The following is a 16,640-nucleotide window of genomic DNA, read 5'->3' as shown; positions in this document are numbered from 1 at the left end:
TAGCGCTACGGGTATCAACTTATATACCAACTTTTGGTTACCAACTGATATAGCATATAACATGGATTGTCATGTCACGTGCCACATCATCAATTTTAATTTAGTTAATTTAGTATTTTTTTTATAACTATTTTCATTTAAATCATTAAGCAGTTTAACAATCCCTCCCCCGCCACAACAATATTACCTCAACACCATCGCCGCCACACTATCATCCTTCAAACATCTACGGAGCCGATATGGCTTTTCTCTTTTGCTGGTTTAACCACGGCCTAGAAATTCCAAGTTGATTTGGGGAAATACTATGATGGAATGGAGAGGATGATATGGCACCACGGATTAATCTCAAATAGTATTCAGTTCCATGGATATATGCAACCAAGCAACAATATTTTTCCAGATTTGAAGGGAGGGTGGATATGCTCCCAATTTGGGTTGAATTAAAATGGTGAGAATGAATTTTGTTTATTTAGAAGATGATAAAATTAAATAAAATTAAAAGAGATGATGTGGCACATGATATGACAGTCTATCTCATATGACACATCGGTATGTAAAAGTTGATACACTAATTGGTGCCTATAGTATTATTGATATTTAAAACTTAAATGTTAAAATAATTCCTATATTTTTATCTATACCGATCAATTTAGTCTCGTGTTATAAATATGACAAAAGTTCTAATTCCGTTTAAACTAAATATAGTAGAATTAGTGATGGGATTTCGCCCGCTCAGCTTGTTCAATGATAGGTCCAAACACTCGAGTGTGCTCATGTTACCAAATGAGGATGGGATTTCGCCTGTGAAAGCATTTTTGGACAAATTAAGGACACGTAGTGATTTAAATTCTCCCATTTCCTTAGGTATTGGTCCACTGAAATTGTTGCATGAGAAGTCAATCAAGGTGAAGATAGATAGAATCTTTACCAAATTCATCTCTGAACCTTTGTTGGTAACTGTTGTACTTATATCATACCCAAAGCCCAAAGAAACCTCCTCCAATCCATATCCGTCATTTGGGACAAATGGATTAAATATCCTTCTAAGATAGTGGCCGTTGATTGTCAATAGGGAACCATCTTCGGTAACCATCATTTTCTGCCATGTTCTCCAAAGTATTCCCTGTATTTCACCACGGAAATTATTGTGAGCTAGGTCTATGATTTGTAGCCCCGGCCATGTGACATTGGTGTTGAGACATTCAATGCCCCCATAAAAGTTGTTGGACCGTACAACAAGGACACGCAAGGTGGAAATGCTCTTCAACAAGCATGGGAAGGTATCTGTTATATTATTGTTTCCCATGTTTAAAACCTTCAACTTAGTGCATTTAGCTAGAGATTTTGGAACCTGGCCCCCTAACCGATTTGTAGCGAACTCTAGAATTTCCAATGAACTATTTTCAGAAACTTCAACATTAGAAATAGTTCCAGTGAGGTTGTTTCTCGCTAAATTAAGTACACTGATATCGCGTATTGCAGTCAAGCATTGGGGAATCATGCCACTGAGAGAATTATTAGACATATCAAGAATCTGAATTTGGGAATTGCATATTGATGTTGGAATGAGCCCATGCAAGTTATTGCTCGAAAGAGAGAAGAACAGTGTGTTTGTGAGGAAATCACCAATATTTGATGGTATAGAGCGGAAATTATTTCTCGAGTAATCCAGATACTTGGCAAATGGTAGGAAAGTGGGGATTTGTCCCTGAAGTTGATTTGAATGAAGGTCAACAGTTTTCACTGTAGAATTATATAAATGAGGTTCCAGAGTAGCCAAGGAGTTACAAGAAAGATTTAGGGAATCAAGTTGATTGGAACTCCAAATCCAATGGGGTATCTTGCCCTGGATATGGTTTTCTGAAAGGCTCAAACTGGATAATGTGGATTGATTTCTCAAGAAATATGGGATTGTTCTCAATTTGTTAGCAGCCAAATTCAATGAAATAACTTCAGGAAATGAGGAATATGAGGAATCAGTACCATTGTATAAACTCAGCAAGCTATTGTACGAAAGGTCAATGTTCGTAAGATATTTTACCTGTTGAGGGCCATTGAACGGAAAGCCACTAAAATTGTTGGAAGAAAGCTGAAGTGATTCAAGGCCTCGAAAATTAAATATAGAAACCGGTATTTGTCCGTCCAAATGGTTGAAGCTTAAATCAAGGGTAGATAAGTCGGAAGAGACATTAGAAAATACAAGTTCACCAGAGAATTGATTGTGGGCAAGGTTTAGTTCTAGCAAAAAGGGAAGAGAAAAGAACGACGACGGGATTGATCCATAGAAATTGCAATATGAAAGATCTATCCAAGACAAAATTTTGAGGTTGCCAATGGAGTCAGGTAGTGATCCTGAAAAGTTTGTCCCACGTAGAATCAAAGACAGAAGAGATCCATTATTCTCGGGAAAATCTGGCAAGGAACCACCAAGTTTAGAATTATCCGAAAGGTCAATAGTTTGTAGAGTAGGTACCTGAAAGATCTCTTTGGGAAATGTTCCATTCAACTGACAATTACTGAGACTCAAGGAAGTCAACTTTGAAAAATTGGCAAAGAATCCTGGAATTGGATCGGAGATGGGGTTCCCACTCAAGTCTAACTCCCTCAGGTTTGGAAAGTTGGCAAAGGATCCTGGAATTGGACCGGAGATGTTGTTCGAGCTCAAGTCCAACACCCTCGGGGTTGAAAAGTTGGCAAAGGAACCTGGAATATATAAGAGATGTCGTTCCAACTCAAGTCCAACTCCCTCAGGTTTGGAAAGTTGGCAAAGGATCCTGGAATTGGACCGGAGATGCTGTTCGACCTCAAGTTCAACACCCTCAGGTTTGGAAAGTTGGCAAAGGATCCTGGAATTGGATCGAAGATACCTTCGAAACTAAGGTCAAGACCAACAACATGCCCATTGCTAGTGCAAGTAACACCACCCCAAGAACAACAGTCGGTGCTTGAATTCCAAGATATGATCAGCGGGGTTCGCCATGAAGGTGGATCAAATTGAAGGCTTTTCTTCAAATGGAGTAACGATTGTTGCTGGTCTTTAATACACTGGCTATGAACTGCAGGGAGGAGGATAATGAAGCAGAGGAGGAACAAGTAATGCAGCAAAGTATTCATTTTGGAAAAACCTTTTACTTTGAGAGACGCTAGCTGATGAGGGAAAGTTTTGATGAGAAAGAAAGGTTGTGCTGTCTTTAATATATACATATCATTATATGTAATTATATGCATGGTAGAATAGAATTGGAAAAGGACACCACTTAGCTTTGATGAGATTAAATCTTTGTCGTCGCTGATGGCTTGACTTTGAAGTCTTCTACCAATAACTAATCTTGTAGTAGTAACCAGGAAAGTGGGATAGAACAAAAATAATGATGTTCCTGCAAAAAGGCCTCCACGAGTGGAAGAGTGAGGAATCATATATTTTATGATTATACATATATATATTTGATCTTAAAAAGCAACTTTTAAACCTCAATCTTATCATTATTGTTTAAATTAAATCTTTTGCAATTCAGGGCACATTATAAAGTCAGTCAAATTTTGATGCGTCGGATTGAGAGACTATGAACATTGTGGAAATTGTGATGTGAATGTGATATTGCTTTATGGATTAACTTGTTAGACATTAAAGTTTGCCCTATTTTGTGTAGTGGGCTCGTCTACAGTCTACACGGTTTCCTACCTACTTGGATTTTTGGATGAGTGTTGACTTGGTCAAAATCAATTAGTCATAGCTCATGGCCCAGTCGAAGAAAGCAGATGATTTCTGTAGTCTAGTATTCCCATTATATCATATGCACGTATCTGTTCATGTTGATTTCTAGGTTGGAAGAGGAATTCTCCATAATCTTGGATTGGATGTTTGGTCGAACCTCAGACACAAAGATGCTGAAGAAATTTCGAACCAAAGAGCTCCATAATCTTGGATTTAAGTTCACACAATGCTCTTGTTATTATATAATTGTTGAGAGTATTTATCCCACATTAAAAAATTAAGAGAGTAAGTCTTGATTTATAAGGAGTTGTGCTACAATTTGTGTTGTGTGGTTTTTCTAAAGACAAAGCCGAGAACTCTCTAGAGAGCTCTCTTCCTCCTCCTCCATTTTGAGAGTCCCTGGCTTCTCCCCACCCGAAATGGGTGTTTTTTCCCTGAGCCTTGTCTCAGATCTGGGGCTCCTTGCCTCTACTTCGGTTTCCTTTGATTTTTTTTCTGTTTTTCCCTAAGGTAAGCCCACTCTGTGAGACCCTTTATCTCCCATATCTCCCTCTCCTTTCTTCCCAAGCCACCTTCACTTTTCACCCTCCACTTCTTACATCTATCCTCCCTTCATCACTTCTCTGTTATGTAGCCGTCCACACATGGCCAGCGACTTCGTCTGGTCGCCAGTTCTCAACCACCACCGTTTGCTCCTCGGTTCCGCGTCCACTGCTCTCGTTGTTCTTCCTCAATGGCGTGTGGTGGTCCGTGGCTGCGATTAAAGTGCATACTGCACTTGACTCTTGGATTATGGGAGCGCTTCCGCGCGGGTGGCCTGCTCACCCCCATCTTCCGTTGGCCTCTTTGATACCCCCTGGTATCGGTTACTTCTCCTTGGTGGTGGTGGATCTGCTCTGGTGGGATTGTTGGCATGCTATGTGCGGCTGCTCCTGTGTTTCTAGATCTAGGGTTTCTTTGTTAATGTTGTATGGGCTTTTGTGTTTATTAGGTTATGTTTTTCTGGGCCTGCTTTATTTGTTGGTGTTGGGCTGCATTTGAAATGAGTTTCCTCAATTTGTAATGTTTCCCACTATTAATGAATACAATTCCCTTGACCACAAAAAAAATAATAATAATAAATAAGGAATTGTGCTACTTCCTTATTGCCAATTACTTTTGAGGTCCCTCAACTTTCTTCAATAACAACTTTGCATATCATTTAGTTTTACCTACCAACCTACTTTCAATTATATGCTTCACCCTATCAAAAAAGCAAAAATGTAGTCAATTATATGACATCGGACCTCTTTATTTTTTAATTTTTTTTCTAACTTCCTTCAATTAACTAATTACTATCAAAAGAAAAAAAAAAGTGAAAACCAAGTTAAAGATTTGTTAATGGTAATCATATTCATTCTCATATGCCGCACAATCTATAGATTGAGAATTTCATTTTCCAAAAAATTAACGTGATGATCTCCTTAGTGGTGTGGATAGTCCTTTGAAATTTAGTTACAAAATTTGCATATAGTGATTGTATTATACTCATATTTACAAGTTATTTATTTAATATATGTATTTTTTACAAAAATTTTAAATAATACAAGTAAACTTCATGTATTATACACATATCTTTGTACATATTATTAAGTAAAATACTACACTCTAAAATTTTGAATAATTAATATTGAAATACTCTATATTCCTTTTTTTAGTTAGATAATATGTGTAAACATTTTATTCGTATTTTTTATAGAGGAATCCTCTATAATCTTGGATTGGACGTGAAGATATATGCTGAGGAAATTTCAAACAAGGAGCTCCATAATATAACAACCTTGCATGTCTTTTATCATCCCTACTTTCAATTAATATTGAAACACTATTGCTTTTTTTTTTACCGATAATATTTTTTGATTTCTTGGTTGGAAAGAAGACGATTTCGCGCAAATCAAGGATTCCGCGTCCGAATAATGAAAATGCACTTTAGACTAGGTCCAAATAATCTGGACCATTTGTCCTTTATGATGCTCCCAGATTTTTAAAAAAATTGGTTACAGGTTATACAAGTTATCAAGTTTCCACTTTTTGAAAATGCAATTGCATAAGGGTCATGCAATTATGCCCTTCCTGTTTGGCAATTGGCATATGATTGGATAGTGATTTACAGTAGTTTGGATATGAGAATACCATAACATTGTAAGAGGATCCTAAAACTTATAAGTTATAAGATTTGGGTAGCGGTTTACAAATTTTTGAACCATGATTACAACATTAGGGTTCACCTAATCCATAATGTTGTAAATACTCATTTACAAGGATATGGATCCACATTACAAGGAATTGGTAAATCCGGACCATGAGGATGTAAATTGGGTCCTTATTCTAATAAAATGAGGGTTTACAAGATTAAGGGCTGATTTTACAATTTTGGGATACGAGGGTACCAAAACATTGTAAAAAGAATCCCTAAACTCGTAACTTCTAAGTTTTTGGTAACAATTTACAACGTTTTGCTCATGGATTACAATGTTAGGGTTCACCAAATCCATAATGTTATAAATCATATATTTACAAAAATATAGATCCATATTACAAAGGATTGGTAATAGTGGACATTAGGGATGTAAATTGGGTCCTTATTCTAGTAAACAATGGTTAAGGATGGATTTTACAATCTTATGGAACATAAATGTCCAAAATAGAGTAATACGAGACCTTAATATTGTAAATATTTGTGTTTACAAGTATAATGACCTAATTTACTTTCCTAAGGTCCCTAGTTACCTTAATATTGTATTAGACGTCTTTATCCTTGTAAATTATGATATTACAAGATTATGGATGGGTTTTACAATCTTCAGGAACATAACTATCCATAAAAGAGTAATACAAGACCTTAGTATTGTAAACATCCGAGTTTACAAGTATAAGGACCCAATTTACCTTCCGAATGTTCCCATTTCCCTAATATTGTACTACATGTCTTTATCTTTGTAAATTACGATATTACAATATTAAGGATGCATTTTACAATCATATGGAACATAATTGTCCAAAACCGAGTAAAACAAGACCTTAATATAGTAAACGTTTGTGTTTACACATATAAGGACTCAATTTACTTTCCTAATGTCCCTAGTTACCTTAATATTGTACTAGACGTCCTTCTCTTTGTAAATTACGATATTACAAGATTAAGGATGCATTTTACAATCTCATGGAACATAACTGTCCAAAACCAAGTAATACGAGACCTTAATATAGTAAACGTTTGTGTTTACACGTATAAGGACTCAATTTACTTTTTTAATGTCCCTAGTAACCTTAATATTGTACTAGACGTCCTTCTCTTTGTAAATTACAATATTACAAGATTAAGGATGAGTTTTACAATCTCATGGAACATAACTATCCAAAATAGAGTAATACGGGACCTTAATATTGTAAACATCCATGTTTACAATACTAATGACCTAATTTACCTTTCGAATGTTCCCATTTACCCTAATATTGTACTACATGTCTTTATCTTTGTAAATTACGATATTACAAGATTAAGGATGCATTTTACAATCATATGGAACATAACTGTCCAAAACCGAGTAAAACAAGACCTTAATATAGTAAACTTTTGTGTTTACACGTATAAGGACTCAATTTACTTTCCTAATGTCCCTAGTTACCTTAATATTGTACTAGACGTCCTTCTCTTTGTAAATTACGATATTACAAGATTAAGGATGAGTTGTACTAGACGTCCTTCTCTTTATACATTTATTGTGTTATTTAATTATAAATTAAATAGATGTTTACAAACTATTAACACAGGACAAAAATCGCATGTTTTTCACCAAAAAAAAATTATTAAATTTGGGGTTACAAAACTATTTCGAATGGGAAGTGAAATCTTGTGGAAAACGAAGCCAAACATTAAGAAAATAGGCATGCATGCATGTTTGCAATTTCAAACATACGGTTTGTCAATTGCATTATACTTGTCCAATTTCCTACACTGTTTGTCAAATGCATTATGCTTGTTCAATTTCCAACTCACTGTTTGTCAATTGAGTTATTTCCTTTTCCTCCTAGGTGAGCCAATCTATCAGTGCCCTTTCCATCTTATGGTCACTTCCTTTCAAATTAACTCATTCAATCCATTCACATACAACAATAGACGATCATATTTGACATCATTATAGAATAAGTTTGTAGCATCAAACAAGTTACATAAGTTCAAATCTACCACAAAATATATAATCTCACTTATGAACGTATACCACAAAGACAAAATACTCATAATACAATTTATGTTTTCTTCCTTAGCCTTAGCCTCTTACTAATAGGGCGTGGTTCTGGTTCCGGCAAAGAGGTCTTGCGTTTTTGTGGTGATGCTTTGCCTTTCCCTTTAATTGCAGCTGCTTTTTCTTTGGAATGCACCGCCCCTCCTTTAAATTTTGTTTTCACCACAGCTCCTTTTCCCTTTGTGTTAGGGGGTGGTGACTTGGTTGTGGTCTCCTCCACTAATACCTGATCTTCCTCGTCCTCCTGGTCATTTTTCGGGTCATTTTCGTCCTCGTCCCCGTTTTCCTCGACCTCCTCATCTTCCTCATCCTCCTCACCATCCTCGCAAGTGCACATTGTGAACAATAGCGCACATATTGAAAAATAGTAAACGGTGCAAGTAAAGGATCTTGCCCACAAAGATTGGTTGTTAACGTTGTAAAATGGATCCATAAACATGTAAGTTACACGATTTAGGTAGTGATTTACAAGTTTTTGTACCACGATTACAATGTTAGGGTTCTCATAATCCTTAGCGTTGTAAATCCTTATTTTACAAGGATATGGATCCAAATTACAAAGAATAAGTAAGTCCGGACCATGAGGATGTAAATTGGGGTCCTTATTCTAGTAAAATTGGGGTCCTTCTCCAAAGTCTACCTTTACCTTATCATTGTAAGAGGGATCATTTCAATTGTAAATCAGGATATTACAACGCTATGGATAAGGAAGAACCTTAAACCTGTAATCATGGTTTAAAAAATCATAAATGAGAACCCAAATCTTGTAATGTACGAGATTAAGGATCTCCGTTACGAGTTTTTGGAAAGCTTACGTCCAAAGCACTGTAATACGAGTCCTTAATGTTATAAACCATTGTATTTACAAGAATAAGTACCAATTTTACATCTCCAAGGTCCACAATTACCTTAACCATGTAATAGAGATCCATTCTATTGTAATTTATGACATTACAAGTTTATGGATACACTTTACAAGTTTATGGAACATGGAGGTCCAAAAAATTTACTTCTCTAAGGTCCCCCCTTACATTAACATTATAAGAGAGATCATTTCTAATGTAAATTATAGTATTTCAAGATTATGGATTATAAAGAACCTCAAAGTTGTAATTTATTTATTTATTCAGTATGCACTTACCATTACTTTTTTGACAACTGCTTTATGGTATGCAATTACCTTAGCCTGTTTGGCAATTGCATTACGGTATGCAATTACCGTTGCCTGTTTGGCAATTACATTACGGTATGCAATTACCATTGCCTGTTTGACAATTGTATATATAGTATGTGAAATATGTTCAAATTTCTCCAAGGCCTTTGTACTTGGTTGTATAAAATGGGTCATTCAGGGTTGTAATCTTGGTGCAAAAATGCGTAAATTGGAACTCAAATCTTGTAATCCACGAGATTAATGATCCATTTTACATGTTTATGGAACGCTTATATCCAAAAATTTGTAGTTTATGAATGCACTTTATAAGTTTATGGAACTTTGACGTCCAAGTAATTGTAAAAAGGGTCTTTGATATTGTAAACCGTTGTGTTTACAAGAATAAGGACCACATTTACTTCTCCAATGTCCATCCTTACCTCAAAGAAACAAAAGTGTTAGTTCATAGAACACTAACTAATGCTTTGGTTTGTTTAGAAACAAACAAGAGCTTTTGTTTGATTTTTTTTTTTTTTTAAGTGTCAAAATTATATTTTTCTATGCATACACTAATCTCAAAATACAACTTTATGGTACAATGCCCATTCACAATGCTAATGGGACGATTGTTTCAATTGGCACATAAACTATGATATAACAGTCAAATTTACTTTAAAAGCTTATTCTCAATGGTACTATATCCTCATCAAAGCCAACATAAACTTCATTCATGTAATTGAAAGTATTGTTCAATACATTCACTTTACATATCCAATAATTATAAATCTAAAATCTCAAGTCATTATGTATATAATAAAAAAAATACAATCTCCAGATACAATGAAAATATTACAAATTCAAGTAGCCAAATAAATAGACTCCAAAATAGTATATATTAGTCTTGTACTTGGCCTAATTCTTTACCCCAACTTGAAAAACAATCACAAAACTATAAATAAAATGAATGGGAAACATAAAGCAATGTGTTAATATGAAAACAATTACAAAGTCATCATTGTAAACAAAAAAAGAACAAACCTACAACATAATTAACTTGAATAACATAAAGTAATATGCCAATTTGGGGTAGAGATTTGTTCTTTTCTTTTTTCTTTTTTTACTTTTTTGGATTGTATAACGATCATCAATCTTATAGGCTTTGAATATCCAACAAAAAGTGCAAAGAAAGCAACCAAAAGTTGGGACCAGCTTCAACCATTATCTCCAAGGCCATGTACAATTGCCACTCAGGCAGTCTGTTTTCGCAAATTGAAAATGCAATTACGTGGTTTTTGTTTGTCGATTGCCAACTTGACATGGCTGAAGAATAACAACAATAGAAATAGAAAGAAAAGAAAACTGAACTGCAATTCACTACAGAAAGAAAAAGACTAGGACTTTCCCTCGTCACTCTCGTCTTCAATTCAGCCCCATGCCTTACGTCAAGCTCATACTTCCTTTATTTTGCGACAACATAGCCGCCTTATGTTGCCAATTGACAAACATGCACTATGTAATTGTTAATCCTTTTTTTTTTTTTTTTGAAAAGAAACAAATATGTTAAAACAATAAAATTTAGTGCTTTTAACCATTCTAATCACACAAAACCTAAGGGAAATATTATTAAAAATACATATAAATATTAACATATCAATTAACTTTTACTTTCATTGCAAGTGTTAATATCTTAGTCACAAGTAAATAACAAACATTGATGAACATGTGGTAATTGAAATGCAATTGAATTTACAAAATCCAATTGGCAGACAGAAAGCAGGTAATTGAATATGTGAAATCTAATTTCTCTGGGCATATATGAAGCAAATCCTACAAAATTCTCACCCAATAACAAAGATTTTTCTTTTTCGATAACAAAAATATCAGATTAGCAGAAAGTCAACACCTTTTTTTCTTTTCAAAACCATGTATACAAACAGCAAGCTAAAAAAACCTTAGCAAAACATTAAGAAATAATTTTCTTTTCTTCTTTTGGTGTGAACCAAATATTTCATAATTGAAAAATACATAAGAAATCTTACTTTTTTGTCATTACATAAGCAATTTTACTAAGTTGTTAATTATTCTCGTACTCCTTTGGGTTCAAGCACCAGTAGAGGCTCTGCAACACTAGCACCCACCAACTTGTTAAATACAAAATCAATTATACTAATTCATATTAAGGGCTAATTAAAGAAAGTAATCTTGATGGAAGAGAAAGACATAAAATTGACCTGCCAAATGGTCCAATAATGGAACAAACTCTTTGGGGTTGCAATGGTGAGGGAGAGAGATACACGCTTATGATGTGGCATGAGGAATTGTGGCTGAATGTGCAGTCAAATATAGTTCAAAAGAGCTTAAAACACAAAAAAAGGGGAAAAGAAAATACTCACAACCTACCTTTTCCAACAATAATCCATGATTAGAATAATGAGGAAGGGTCAGATGACACTATTATGCGCAGCTCAGCTCAACTTTGCCTTTGCAATCAAATCAGCCCATGCTTTTGGGTAATTTCCTTTCCTTATAAACATACCAGGAATTGACAAAACATAACAAATTATGCTATAATTGTTATGAAAAATTCTAATTGTAACACATGCAGGTGTGATCTGAGGGTGTTAAGTGCTGCAAATGAATTTTTCAACACAATATTGAAGCATCATGGGCTAATGGATTGTTTCTCAGAAATCAACACCAACCCATGCATTATTGATGAACAGGGCAGGCTTAGAATCTTACCCTACCATGATTTCCACTCATCTTCTCATGGCTGTACCATTTGCCCTCCCAGAATGTGCAAGGTGATTAAACTAAACTAATTGCATATATTTAAGTACCCCAAAATCAAAATCACAAATTTAATTACACTGGCTTAGTATGTTTGTGGGGTTTCTTTTGTTACAGGGTCTAATAATGGAAAAGATTCAAGCTTCTGTTGCAACATATGGGAAGAAACATAAACAGTTAATCTATGTTGGGGATGGAGCTCCTGATTTTTGTGCAGGTTTGAAGCTTGACGAAGGAGATTTTCTGATGCTAAGTGTAACATCCCGGTCCAAAAAAAGATTTAAAATAATTAAATTAAGAGAAAATAAATTTGGATGAGAAAATAAATTGAATTAAACCATAAAAATAAAATAATTTGAATTAATTAAGGGTTTTGAAGATAATAAATATTTACGTAATTTTAAAAGGGATAAAAAGGTCATTTTAAAAGGGATAAAAAGGTCATTTTAAGTTCGGGAAGGAATTTGGGGCTTCCGGTTATACCGTTGTGTAGAGCACGTCAAAACGAGTCCGTGGACACGTAACGGGCTCGAATCCGAGTTATAAATATTCACGCGAGCCCCCCTGTGAACAGCGCAGCGGCTGTTCACCTTCGCCGCCGCCACCACCAGCCTCCACTCCGGCCGGGACCGGACCCAAAATGACCGGCGCATCCCCGCCGTCGAACCCCAGTCCTCCTCTGCCGTCGCCAGCCACTCCAGTCGCCGGAAAACGCTCGGAATCGCGTGGGTTTTGACAGAATTTCCCATCGCTTGTTCTCCCTCAATTCTCCACCAAATCGGACGAATGAGGTATGGAATTTCGACTACTTTTCATGATCTAGCTGCTGGTTGGATAGGAATTGAGAAATTTCTAGCGTAGGCAAGTCGATTTTCGAATTGAAAAATCTGCCGGTTTCGACCTCAGTTTTCAGCCACTTCCGTCGACTTTTTGGGGTATGTCCAAGAACAAAAGTGACTCCAAATTAGGGGTATTACCTAGGGTAGGAGTCTTGGCTCGAGATTCTAAGATTTTCCGGCGATGCGATATCGCTTTGGACACCCACGCGCTGCCAGCGCGTGTGGCGGCCCGTGGGCATGGTATCAGAAGGGCATTTTTGTCCTAATGCGATCTCCTGGTTGTCATGAGCGCGTAGGATTTTACGGATCTCAATTCGGATAACGTTTGAACCTCGAACGGATTTTACATATTGTGTGATTTCCGGGTTCGATATGTTAGAACTGTTGGATCGCTTCCCATTTAAAATATGTTGATTTAGGTATTCCTAGGATCGTGTAGGAATTTGCGGATTGGGAATCGGAGCCCCGGATGTTCCGATTTAAAAAGTTAAAGTTTGTGTTTTACGATAACCGTCTGATCGTGCTATCGTGAGCGATCCGACCGTCCAATCGGAACCAAACTTGTAGGACGTATTTCCTAGACCTTGTGGAACCCATAGGAACTTTCGGATCGTAAAATGGAGGTCGTGGGTCCCGCGGACCCGGTTGACCAAGTTTGGGCCATTTGACCCTCGGTTGACCGTGAGTCTCCCGAGGTAGTTTCACTCTTCAGAGAGTACTAGAACGACCCCTTTGGACGAGCCTTGACCGTCATTAGATTTATGTTGATTATGTGGGTCTATGAGTTTATTTTTATGGTTTGTGATGGAAATCTTATGCTTTTGAATTTAATAGTTTATTTAAATTTCGGTTTATATTTAATCGTTGAATTCTTTATTTTTGTAAAGTAGTTGCAATATATGTGGGTCTGATATATTCGAGTGCCTTGAGTTTATATATAATATTTGAGAAAGTACTATCCTTGTTGATTTTGTGTGGGGTACTTAGAATGTTAATTTGAGTGTTATTAGCACTACCTTAGGTACCTCCCCGGTTATGGGTTTTATGTTTGAGAGTTTATTTTACATTTATTTTGCCCAGGCCCGTCGGAGTTTGCCCAGGCCCTTCGGAGAATATTGTTTTGCCCAGGCCCGTCGGAGTTTGCCTAGGCCCTTCGGAGATACATTTATTTTGCCCAGGCCCATCGGAGTTTGCCCAGGCCCTTCGGAGATTGATTTATTTTGCCCAGGCCCGTCGGAGTTTGCCCAGGCCTTTCGGAGATTTATTTTGCCCAGGCCCGTCGGAGTTTGTCCAAGCCTTTCAGATGTTTATTTTACATTTATTTTGCCCAGGCCCGTCGGAGTTTGTCCAAGCCTTTCGGATGTTTATTTTAATACGATGCCTTGGGAAGGAAATGTTAATGTTTCAATGTGTTTGTATTGGATTTAGAATTGTGATAGATCTGAAATGTATAGTTGGTTCGGTTGTAAATAATTGTCTATTATCGGAGTTGTGACCATTGATGAGAGCTACATGTGGTTTGATCCCTTGTCCAAGGGTACGTAGGCAGCCTGGGGTCTCACCTAGGTGTAGCCGCGAAATATTATTGTGTTTGAAAGGTTTGATCGATTCGGAATTTGTGATCGGATTTTTGATGTGGTTAATGGATTTGAATCCGGTTTATTGATTGTTGGGGGTATTCGTATAGTTGTTTGAGATCATTAATAGTATGGTTTATGTATTGTTCAACTTAAGAGCATTGCTGATTCCATTTTGAATTAATTGAAGGCTGGAGGCCTTTTAGTATTTGCATGTTGATAACTTGTGCATGCTGCCTGTTGGGATATTAAAATGTGAATTTTGTGCAGGTTGAAATTTGGGGAATGTTCAATTTACAGGGGAGACTCTGCCGAAATTTCGGTAGGAAGTCTCGTGCTCTTTTCCCCTAATTTGGAAAAGAGGCTAAATTTTTAGTTAGTGGGCCCGGCATCGTTGTGATGTCGAAATTTTCACAGGATTTGTCTCGAGTTTCGAGGAATTCGGGGCGGGTCCTGTCACCAAGGAGGGATTTTCCTATCTAGGACTTAATTTCTGCCAATCCATTGTTTACCTAGGCAAAATTTACGAATGGAATGAGTGTGATGAGCTCTGGGCTGTCTTGCTCAACACAGTTAATACATTCTTCACTGAAATGGGGTTGTCTTGCTAAACTCAGATGGGGTTCTCTTGCTTTCATTCAAGTACTCAATCCTAATTTGAGGATTTTAAAGTGAGGTTGATCATAAGCTTACTAACCCTAACCCCAAATCAATTGATTAAAAGTTAGCTCCAAAACTGAAGAACCCTAAATTGACCCATAGAAGCATAACTAGAGAGAAAGAGGAAGGAAAAGACTCACCTGATGACAGATCGATTTCCAGAGCACAGAGAATGATGAAGCGAATAGATAGAGACGGAGAGTGAGAGCAAGAGGGAGCGAGAGCGAGAGAGTGACTTCAAGATCGACAAATTGATATCCAATAGTTGCCGTTGTTCGAACCAAGAAGCCCAACTGAAGAAGAGAGAGCAACAATGGAACAAAGACTGACAGCGCCAAGAAGAAGAAGAGAGAGGGGAGTCGCAGGAGTCTCTGAGCATTCTTGCTTTCGTTTTGTTATTGTTTCAGATTTCTTTATTTTCTATTGTTTTTGTTTTGGTTTTCTTTTACCTGGAGCAACCCATTTAACCGATCACTTACTATCAACGGTGTAGATTACCCCACATCCCACAATATCTTATCCAATGGTCTATAATAGTGGCGCATCCATGCGCAGGGCGCACCGTAGAATTTTCCCAAATAATCTAAACAACTCCAAATTTGTGACGTACGATGTCAAATAAGGACCAATGACACCTATTGTTCAAAAAGTCTCTATTTGGGTCTTGTCGACACGTCCAACCGACATTCCAAAAATCTGCCTCGGGCCCACGACCTTAGATTTCCAATCTGATTGCACCAACAGACTCTAAATAGTCCCAACATTACCCCGCATCAATTTGGGCCCAATTTAACGATCGAATCATTCTTGATTGCACGATCACGCACTATAAAACAGCGATCGCTCGCCTTAACTTCAAAGGGCAATAACTTCATATCGGGATATACTATCTCTTATCAGTCTGAACCTACAGACTCACAACAACACAGCTACAACATATATAAAATTTGACACGATCCAACGGTCAGATCTAACAGTCCAAAATTTGCAAGGCTCTGATAGTCGGTCCAACGACAAAATCTCGCAATTTTGAGCACACCACCGTGCTCAGGACGTCAAGGACATTAACCTAACCTCAAAATATGAAATTGCAACTTAAACCTTCAAAAATTCACTATTTGAGCAATTTCGAAATTTGCAAGAGAGGCGTCGAAATTTACCTTAGATTGTAGAGCTCGTTCTCACGATCACGTTGGCGAAAACGGTTCAACAATCTGAGCTCAAGAACGAAAGATATGAATTTCCAAATTTTTTAACAAAAACTTCCTTTTTCTTTGTTTGTTCTTCGTTGCAGAAATGAAAGACGCGCGGAGCAGAAGAAAAGGAGAAAAGTAACCCACGTGTGAACAGTACAGCACAGTAACATTTTTATTTTTATTTTATTTTTCCATTCAAGAATCATAATTTTCTCACTTCAATTCCTTATACGTCCATTAAAAAATCATTAAATTAAACGTAAGGGCATTTTAGTCCAAATTGAGTTTAAAAACTCTTAAATCCATTATTTCCACATTAAACCAACTTCATAAAATACCCACACATTTTAATTAACCTTATATGATTTTTCGGAAGAGTAATAACAACAAAATCTCAAATTTGAGGTTATTACATAATCAATCA

The 16,640-nt window shown here is 36.6% G+C and overlaps 1 protein-coding gene, 1 long non-coding RNA gene and 1 pseudogene across 2 annotated transcripts; 2 read left to right on the top strand and 1 right to left on the bottom strand.

Moving 5' to 3' along the window:
- Positions 1-440: 440 nt before the first annotated feature.
- On the bottom strand, positions 441-8,338 carry LOC110769320 (uncharacterized). The gene is made up of 2 exons (XM_088245750.1): positions 8,228-8,338; positions 441-2,875 (listed from the first exon to the last, which is right to left on the bottom strand). Exons 1-2 carry the CDS (start codon positions 8,336-8,338, stop codon positions 650-652), a joined length of 2,337 nt encoding a protein of 778 aa, XP_088101876.1. The 3' UTR covers positions 441-649.
- A 3,246-nt stretch (positions 8,339-11,584) lies between these two features.
- Positions 11,585-14,972, top strand: LOC148291287 (inorganic pyrophosphatase 2-like; annotated as a pseudogene).
- On the top strand, positions 12,504-14,568 carry LOC148291288 (uncharacterized). The gene is made up of 2 exons (XR_015826179.1): positions 12,504-12,735; positions 13,864-14,568. It is a non-coding gene; the product is annotated as an uncharacterized LOC148291288 (long non-coding RNA).
- Positions 14,973-16,640: the final 1,668 nt, after the last annotated feature.

The sequence above is a fragment of the Prunus avium genome, chromosome 8 (assembly GCF_965620075.1).
Source record: "Prunus avium chromosome 8, drPruAviu1.hap1.1, whole genome shotgun sequence".
In the NCBI taxonomy this organism is placed as follows: domain Eukaryota; kingdom Viridiplantae; phylum Streptophyta; class Magnoliopsida; order Rosales; family Rosaceae; genus Prunus; species Prunus avium.
This window is presented reverse-complemented; position numbering and strand designations above follow the sequence as displayed.